The 10,208-nt window shown below is 45.7% G+C and overlaps 1 protein-coding gene across 1 annotated transcript in view; it reads right to left on the bottom strand.

The window, feature by feature from the left end:
* The window catches only part of LOC311132821 (uncharacterized protein), a gene marked incomplete at its 5' end in the record, with an annotated part of 11,384 nt that extends 2,542 nt beyond the window's left edge, over positions 1 to 8,842 (bottom strand). The window contains one exon of the mRNA XM_084166167.1: positions 8,722 to 8,842. Within this exon, the coding sequence (XP_084022293.1) occupies positions 8,722 to 8,842 (121 nt within the window). The remainder of the gene's footprint in view (positions 1 to 8,721) is intronic.
* Positions 8,843 to 10,208: the final 1,366 nt, after the last annotated feature.

The following is a 10,208-nucleotide window of genomic DNA, read 5'->3' as shown; positions in this document are numbered from 1 at the left end:
ACTGTGTCTAGTATTATGTCAATGGAATTCTGCCATTCCTTACCGGTTATTGTGTTAATTGATCATTTGTATATTCTTATTCACATTGACCTGTCAGTCACTAATAATTCATCAATCAATCTTTTTAAAAATCTGTTGTCATGGTAACTCACCCCTTGTCCGGTATTCTCCATGCCTCCCTGTAAGAGGTCAGCTCCGGCAGCAGTGGGGTCCCCGACGATGTTCGCCTGGTCGCGGTTAGCAACTGACACACAGAGATCAATTTATCAATCAATCAATCAACCAATCAGATCCCAAAATAATGTGTATGTGTGTGTGTGTGTGCGCGGTGTGTCTTACCTATGTTTACTCCTGCGTCCATTCCCTCCTTTGTCTTTGAACCTGAGGACAGGAAGACACCACAACACATCAATATATTACAATCACTGCAATTGAGGCATCTGTTTTGTGATATACTATGTAAACGTAACCTAGGAACTACTGTGTTAATGAGTGCATTCAACAGAAATCTGTTGTAATCTTCAAGCATTATAGTTCTCTCTCTCTCTCTCTCTCTCTCTCTCTCTCTCCCTCTCCCTCTCTTTCTCCCTCCAACCCTCTCTCTCTCTCTCTCTCTCTCTCTCTCTCTCTCTCTCTCTCTCTCTCTCTCTCTCTCTCTCTCCAACCCTCTCTCTCTCTTTGTATTTCTCTCTCTCTCTCTCTCCTCTCTCTCTCTCTCTCTCTCTCTCTCTCTCTCTCTCTCTCTCTCCAACCCTCTCTCTCTCATCTCTCTCTCTCTCTCTCTCTCTCTCCCCCCCCCCCTCTCTCTCTCTCTCTCTCTCTCTCTCTCTCTCTCTCTCTCTCTCTCTCTCTCTCTATCTCTCTCTCTATTTCTCCCCCCCCCCCTCTCTCTCTCTCTGTCTCTGTCTCTCTCTCTCTCTCTCTCTCTCTGTCTCTCTCGGTCTCTCTCTCTCGGTCTCTCTCGGTCTCTCTCGGTCTCTCTCTGTCTCTCTCTCTCTGTCTCTCTGTCTCTCTCTCTCTGTCTCTCTCTCTCTGTCTCTCTCTCCAACCCCCCCCTCTCTCTCTGTCTCTCTCTCTCTCTCTCTCTCTCTGTCTCTCTCCCTGACATCACAGTATTATACATTCCTAGGCTGATTAAATAGTCGTTATGCAACCAGCTGGATACAGGGAAAGGAAAAGGGAGGGAAGGAGAGAACTAGATAGAGGGAGGGGGATGGAGATAAAACTAGATAGAGGGAGGGGGGATGGAGAGAAAACTAGATAGAGGGAGGAAGGATGGAGAGACAACTAGATGAGGGAGGAGGTTGGAGAGACAACTAGATAGAGGGAGGAAGGATGGAGAGAACTAGATAGAGGGAGGGAGGATGGATGGAGAGAACTAGATAGAGGGAGGAAGGATGGAGAGAACTAGATAGAGGGAGGGAGGTTGGAGAGACAACTAGATAGAGGGAGGAGGATGGAGAGAAGACTAGATAGAGGGAGGGAGGATGGATGGAGAGAACTAGATAGAGGGAGGGAGGATGGAGAGACAACCTAGATAGAGGGAGGGAGGATGGAGAGAAGACTAGATAGAGGGAGGGAGGATGGATGGAGAGAACTAGATAGAGGGAGGGAGGATGGATGGAGAGAACTAGATAGGGGAGGGAGGATGGAGAGAACTAGATAGGGGAGGGAGGATGGAGAGAACTAGATAGAGGGAGGGAGGATGGATGGAGAGAACTAGATAGAGGGAGGAAGGATGGAGAGAACTAGATAGAGGGAGGGAGGATGGAGAGACAACTAGATAGAGGGAGGGGGGTGGAGAGACAACTAGATAGAGGGAGGGGGGTGGAGAGACAACTAGATAGAGGGGAGGGGGGATGGAGATAACTAGATAGAGGGAGGGAGGATGGAGAGAAAACTAGATAGAGGGAGGAAGGATGGAGAGAACTAGATAGAGGGAGGGAGGTTGGAGAGACAACTAGATAGAGGGAGGGAGGATGGAGAGAACTAGATAGAGGGAGGGAGGATGGATGGAGAGAACTAGATAGAGGGAGGAAGGATGGAGAGACAACTAGATAGATGGAGGGAGGATGGAGAGAAGACTAGATAGAGGGAGGAAGGATGGAGAGAACTAGATAGAGGGAGGGAGGTTGGAGAGACAACTAGATAGAGGGAGGGGAGGATGGAGAGAAGACTAGATAGAGGGAGGGAGGATGGATGGAGAGAACTAGATAGAGGGAGGGAGGATGGAGAGACAACTAGATAGAGGGAGGGAGGATGGAGAGAAGACTAGATAGAGGGAGGGAGGATGGATGGAGAGAACTAGATAGAGGGAGGGAGGATGGATGGAGAGAACTAGATAGGGGAGGGAGGATGGAGAGAACTAGATAGGGGAGGGAGGATGGAGAGAACTAGATAGAGGGAGGGAGGATGGATGGAGAGAACTAGATAGAGGGAGGAAGGATGGAGAGAACTAGATAGAGGGAGGGAGGATGGAGAGACAACTAGATAGAGGGAGGGGGGTGGAGAGACAACTAGATAGAGGGAGGGGGGTGGAGAGACAACTAGATAGAGGGAGGGGGATGGAGATAACTAGATAGAGGGAGGGAGGATGGAGAGACAACTAGATAGAGGGAGGGGGGTGGAGAGACAACTAGATAGAGGGAGGGGGGGTGGAGAGACAACTAGATAGAGGGAGGGGGGATGGAGATAACTAGATAGAGGGAGGGAGGATGGAGAGACAACTAGATAGAGGGAGGGGGGATGGAGAGAACTAGATAGAGGGAGGGAGGATGGAGAGACAACTAGATAGAGGGAGGGAGGATGGAGAGAACTAGATAGGGGAGGGAGGATGGAGAGACAACTAGATAGAGGGAGGGAGGATGGATGGAGAGAACTAGATAGGGGAGGGAGGATGGAGAGAACTAGATAGAGGGAGGGAGGATGGAGAGAAGACTAGATAGAGGGAGGGGGGATGGAGAGAAAATGCACGAGCAAATCCAGCACAAAACAGTCAAATGATATATCTATTTCACATACAAAAGCACATGCTCCATAGCATACAGTTGATTGGACATAAGTACTCTCACTTTCTCTCTCTACCTCTCTCTATACCTAATAATATGTCATTTAGCAGATGCTTTTATCCAAAGCGACTTACAGTCATGTGCGCATACATTTTTATGTATGGGTGGTCCCGGGGATCGAACCCACTACCCTGGCGTTACAAGCGCCATGCTCTACCAACTGAGCTACAGAGGACTCTATACCTCTCACTCTCGCTTCATCCATCCTCTGTTTCTCTCTCTTTTTCTTTCTCTCGTACACCTCTCTCTCTTTCTCTCTGCACACTTCTCGCACTCTGTGAGCCAGGTGCCGAGCAGTGCAGTGCTGCAGCAGACACACACTAATACGCACGCACGCACACACACACACACACACACACACACACATACACAAACACACACACACACACGTTGCAGCACGGCTAAGACAATGTTTCCTTCTCCAAGTCAGAGGAGCTTCTATCTATTACGTGTGTGTGTGCACAGCAAATTCTCCAGTGTTACAAAAACAACAAGACTGACAGTGTTAAATCAACACTGAAAGTGTTGAGTCTGTGGACCCCTATAGACACCAGGACATTGTTAAATTAACACACTGCTTAGTGTAAAGCCTTATTCAAATATCTCCCAGAGTGCTTTGCCTTTCGAGTAAATTGTAGAGTTACCACCCATGACTGTATTTGTTAGTGACAGAGACATGCTTGTTGCATTCATCCATTTTCAGTCCGGAGGACTTCACTACGTGACAACCTAAGTGAATATGTCATTTTATTTTTTACACAGTACCATACATATTTCATAAGGCCTTATTTTCAGGGCCTAGTTTTACCCTAATACAGGGGCCTGAAACTCAAACATGTCACTTTAAACCAAAAACCACACTTATCATTATCATATTTCCCAGCATGCTCTATTGCAGGTTGATTTTCAGAATTGTTTGTTTCAGTATCTATGTTTTTGCATGTACACTGATTGATTAATCTTATGCTACACAAATATACATAATATAAATGTTTCTAAACTAATCCAATCAGTTAGTTAGAGTTGAAGTTTTCAGGCCCCTGTATTAGGGTAAAACTACGCCCTCAAAATAAGGCCTTATGAAATAACATTTACATTTACATTTACGTCATTTAGCAGACGCTCTTATCCAGAGCGACTTACAAATTGGTGCATTCACCTTATTTATTTTTTTGGTGGGGTATGGGGGGGGGGGGGGGGGGGGGGGGTAGAAGGATTACTTTATCCTATCCCAGGTATTCCTTAAAGAGGTGGGGTTTGAAGTGTCTCTGGAAGGTGGTGAGTGACTCCGCTGTCCTGGCGTTGTGAGGGAGCTTGTTCCACCATTGGGGTGCCAGAGCAGCGAACAGTTTTGACTGGGCTATGCGGGAACTGTGCTTCCGCAGAGGTAGGGGGGCCAGAATTGCCAGGGTCATTCTAATACCTAATTATCGAAACTGGAATAACCATTTCAGTAATGGGTGCAATAAGTCCAAGTAACATTTTGGGTTATGAGTAGAGTAGAATGAGTAGATTTGCATGAAATGACTTAGAAAATTGCTAATGCTTGTCTCCGCCCCATGGCAAAATGTGTAGAATTTCAGCAAACATGCTTTAAAACTAAAACATTTTCTCTATGTCCCTTGGCGAAATGTGTGGAATTGTAGGACATTTTTTCTCTACGCTGTCAAAAAGGGGGGCCGCTAAAATGTTTTGCTTGCAACAAAATGTCACTTAGGGCCCCCAAAAGCTAGGGCCTGCTCTGACTTTATGTGTGGGTCTGGACGTGCCTACACAGACCCACGAGCCACTGCGGCCCCTATGATGAGTTCAAATTTCTTGTGGCTCCCACCCCCCATCAAAGTTGCCCATCCCTAGTCAACAGTATCCAGACCAAGGACCACTACAGTGTTCTTTTTCTAGCTGTTTAGCAGCAGGGTTTACCCCTGAAAGAGAGCTCCTCTGCAGCCAATGACCTGTGAAATGACAATACACATATGAGAGCAAACACATACAACACACCCACATGCACAGTAAACTCTAAGTGGATGACCTTGTTAGAGAGGAGTTGCATTCTGGGTAAAATTGCATTGTATTTTGTGATAGAAGTAATAATCCATTTGTTTTGATTGGAACGACTCCCCCTGAGCCCTGGCGCACACACGCACACACGCACACACACGCACACACACACACACACGCACACACGCACTCTGCTGACGTTTCTATATAGTGCCAAATAAGGGTTCTTTGGCTTGTAACCATAGCGCATCCCTTTTCGGCACTATATACTGTAGAACCCTTTTTTGAAGGTTCTATAAAGAACCATGCTCATAAGGTACTTAATGGAACCTTATGGTGCTATAAAGAACCCTTTCCTAAGGTTCTATAAAGAACCATTAATTAAAGGTAGTATATAGCACCAAAAAAGGACTCTGCTACACTGTAAAACCTGTAAAGAAAACAAAACCGGCACATCTTTACAGCAATGTACTGTTAAAGCAGTTTCTTTGGAATTTATGGTAACATACTATACTTTTTTTATAGTAACTTACAGGTTCCTGGCTGCCAGTAAGTTACCATAAAAAAAGTTAAATTTTTTACAGTGTATTGTTACAACTCTTTTCGGGGCTATATAAAACATTTTTCTATGGTTCTTTATAGAACCTTTATGGAGAATGATTCTATAAAGAATCTTCCCCAAAATCAAAAGTTCTTTGTAGATCCTTTTTAGGAAGCATACAGTTTTTTTTTATTCTGGTCAGCCATTTTATATTGTTAAAATTCCATAGGCAGTATTATTGTGTTAACTGACAAATTAAATCAGGTGTGCTAGCTCTAGAACAGCTGGGGGTCTTTGAAGAGAGAATTAATGACTTATGTAACTGTTCTCACTTGACACAAGGCCATATGTGAATATTTAACAAACACTGTCAACGGCCATAATCATATATAACATGTAACAGCATAACACAACATGCTAGATAAACTGGAATGACACTCTCACTCACGGTTGCACAAAAAGAGCTGTGCGTAAACCACGCCCCAAAATATTTGAATGAGCAGCCGGTCCTACATTTTAATTATCACTAAAAGAGTCATTATGGTTCCACATAGAACCATCACCCTTCCCCTTGAGGAACTCTCTTTTCTTAGCGTGTAGATACATTAGGTGTTCAGGAACATTAACACATACACGGCAGGTAGCCTAGCAGTAAGAGCATTGTGCCAGTAACTGAAAGGTTGCTAGTGAGTTGATTAGGTGAAAAAATCGGTCGATCTGCCCTTGGGCAAGCACTTAACCCTAATTGCTCAATAATGGCTGATATCTGGCTGTGACCCCACACTCTGAGTGGGATATGCACAAAATACATTTCCACACCACACACTTGTACAGGTTACGCAAATGTAAGCAACCCAGCACTGAAGCTCTCTTGCTTTATCCATCTCTTTCTCCATCTGTTCATCTCTAAGCCATGGGGCAGGAAGCAGCCAGATCAATGACGTAACACCAGGGTCTATTCTCGCTCTCTCTCTCGCTCTTTTAAATGTACACTGAACAAAAATATAAACGCAACATGTAAAGTGTTGGTCCCATGTTTCATGAGCTGAAATAAAAGATCCCAGAAATGTTCCATACGCACAAAAAAACGTATTTCTTGCAAATTTTGTGCACAAATTTGTTTACATTCCTGTTCGTGAGCATTGCTCCTTTGCCAAGATAATCCATCCACCTGACAGGTGTGGCATATCAAGAAGTTGACTAACCAGCATGCTCATTACACAGGTGCCCCTTGTGCTGGGGACAATAAAAGGCCACTCACACAACACAAGGTCACAGATGTCTCAAGTTTTGAGGGAGCGTGCAATTGGCATGCTGACTGCAGGAATGAACACCAAAGCTGTTGCCAGATAATTTAATGTTAATTTCCCTACCATAAGCCGCCTCCAACATCGTTTTAGAGAATTTGGCAGTATGTCCAACCAGTGTCACAACCGCAGACCACGTGTATGGCATTGTGTGGGCAAGTGGTTGGCTGATGTCAACGTTGTAAACAGAGTGCCCCATGGTGGCAGTGGGGTTATGGTATGGGCAGGCATAAGCTACGGACAACGAACACAATTGCAGTTTATCAATGGCAATTTGAATGCAGAAATACCGTGACGAGATCCTGAGGGCAATTGTGAGGCCCATTTATTTTAGGTATCTGTGACCAACAGATGCATATCTGTATTCCCAGTCATGTGAAATCCATAGATTAGGCCCTAATTTATTTATTTCAATTGACTGATTTCCTCATATGAACTGTAACTCAGTAAAATCTTTGAAATTATTGCATGTTGCGTTTATATTTTTGTTTAGTATAAATCAGCATTGATTTATACTTTCTCTCTTCCCATCACTCCCTCTGTCTGTAGAGGTCTATAAACTCTGAAGGGGGAGGAAGGTAATTAGTCATCAGCAGTCACACACTAGCCTGCAGCATGTGTGGACACACACACACACACACACACCACACACCGGGAAGAGAGGATTGCTGTAATACTCAGCTCACACAGGCTAACCTTGAGCTGTGATGCACAAACACACTCACACACACACTGGTGAATCCCCTCTCACAGAATCCCCTCTCACAGTATCCCCTCTCACAGAATCCCCTCTCACAGTATCCCCTCTCACAGTATCCCCTCTCACAGAATCCCCTCTCACAGTATCCCCTCTCACAGTATCCCCTCTCACAGTATCCCCTCTCACAGAATCCCCTCTCACAGTATCCCCTCTCACAGTATCCCCTCTCACAGAATCCCCTCTCACAGTATCCCCTCTCACAGTATCCCCTCTCACAGTATCCCCTCTCACAGAATCCCCTCTCACAGTATCCCCTCTCACAGTATCCCCTCTCACAGAATCCCCTCTCACAGTATCCCCTCTCACAGTATCCCCTCTCACAGTATCCCCTCTCACAGAATCCCCTCTCACAGTATCCCCTCTCACAGAATCCCCTCTCACAGTATCCCCTCTCACAGTATCCCCTCTCACAGTATCCCCTCTCACAGAATCCCCTCTCACAGAATCCCCTCTCACAGTATCCCCTCTCACAGAATCACAGTATTGGACCTTGTCTAATGGTCTGGTGGTAGCAGCCTTGGCATGGTCTTATCTAGGTTATAACATGTTATAGCGCTCTTATGAACTGCTGCAGTCCCACCAATGTCACACTACATCTTTCCCTCTCTCTTCTAGTTCTCTCTTCCTCCGTCTTCCTTTTCTCTTTCTCTCATCACACTCTTTTTCTCAGACTCTTATTCAGAGACATTTCCACACCGTCTATTCTCTCTAGACCTCTCTCTATCCTCCTCTCTTTATCTGATTCCTTCACTCCATGTCTTCCTCTCTGCCCCTCTCTTCTTTTCTTCACCCTTGTCTCTACCACACCCCATCTCTTTCTTTCTATCCCCTCTGCTCCTCGTTCCCTCGTTCCCTCTTTCCCTCTCTGCACCAGTTCTGCAGCATTCTGCCTCTGCTCCTTGGCAACCCCCTCCCCTTCCCTCCCCCTTCCTCACTGTAACTGTCCCAGACTGGTGCAACCATGGAGCCCCTTTACCGTACGCACACACACACTCACTCACTCACTCACGTATTCACTCATTGTGGTGCTGTGGGTATACTTACCTACATACATAACCCCCTCCTTGGTCTTAGCGGCTGCCCCCTCCACCCCAGCCTTGGTCTTCTCTGCTGCGGCCACCACCCCCTCCTTGGCCATGCTGAACCCCTTCATCAGTACATCCATTCTGGGATAGGTCTCTCCTGGGCTCCCCTGCTCTGAAACTGGGCTGCTGGCTGGGCTGGTCACACAGAGTTTGTGTGAGAGAGAGAGACGGTGCGTGAGAGAGGTTGTGTGAGTGTGTGTCAGTGACTCCTCCTCCAATAGTGGTGCAGAGAGAGAGATGGAGAGAGAGAGGACTGCACAGCAGGGCTACAGGATGCAGACTGAGCGGACAGTGAGAGAGAGAAATAAAGAGAGCATGTGATGGAGAGAATGAGAGGCAGAAAGACAGAACCTGCTGGATGCTGCAGCATATTTAAGTCACGATGCAGCCAACCCCTCCCTTTCCCTCTCGTCCCTCCCTCCCTCCCTCGCTCTCTTTCACTCTCTCTCTCTCTCATTGCTTACACACGCAGAGCGACCTCAAGCTGTCTGACTCCATATTTAATACGCAGGTTGCTCTGTCTGAGATTTATGTGATTTAAAAAAATCTATTTGATGAATAAAGAAAATTGATTGGAGAGCTTGTTGAGATGGCTGGGGTTCTGAAAAGGGAATGAAATGATTAAATATTCATGATGATGCTGCAGTTATAATTATCAGTTTACCATCGTATTATTAGCTGAATCTACACTTCCTGAAAGTGTGCTGTGACATCACCTCTGACCTTACTCAGCTTCCAACATGTTCCTTAACCTAGTCCAATTGAAGAGAATGTCCGGTCCATTCCTTTAAAATCCATGCAAGGGGGGTGAGCAAGTGTATTCTTTGGGGAGAAGAGGAGAGAAACTGACCATAGCCAATAGCTTCGATTCAGGCAGCCATTTTCTCTCAGTGGTATGACAAAATGCTGACTCACCCCTGCACCCCCTCTTTGCCCCACCCCAACCCCCTTATGACCTGTTCTCTTAAAGGTCCAGTGTAGTCAAAAATGTGATTTTCCTGTGTTTTATATATATTTCCACACTGAGGTTGAAAAAATACTGTGAAATTGTGAAAATGATTACAATAATATTTTAGTGTAAGAGCTGTTTGAAAAGACCGCCTGATATTTCTGCCTGTTTCGGTGGGATGGAGTTGTGGCCTTCAATGTGACATCACAGTGCGGTAAATTAGTTAATAGACCAATAAGAAAGAGAGTTTTAAACTTCTCTGCCAATAAACGGGGCAGCAGGTAGCCTAGCGGTTAAGAACATTTAGGCCAGTAAACTGAAAGATCGCTGGTTCAAATCCCTGGTGGTAAATCTGCTGTTCTGCCCAAGAAAAACTGCTTTATTGATTAAGGCAGCCCCCCGCACCTCCCTCATTCATTTGGGTTAAATGCGGAAGACACATTTTGGTTGAATGCATTCAGTTGTGCAAGTGACTAGGTATCCCATTTCCCAGCTAA

This window comes from Coregonus lavaretus (genome assembly GCF_964263955.1).
Source record: "Coregonus lavaretus genome assembly, chromosome: 1".
NCBI classification, from domain to species: Eukaryota; Metazoa; Chordata; class Actinopteri; order Salmoniformes; family Salmonidae; genus Coregonus; species Coregonus lavaretus.
This window is presented reverse-complemented; position numbering and strand designations above follow the sequence as displayed.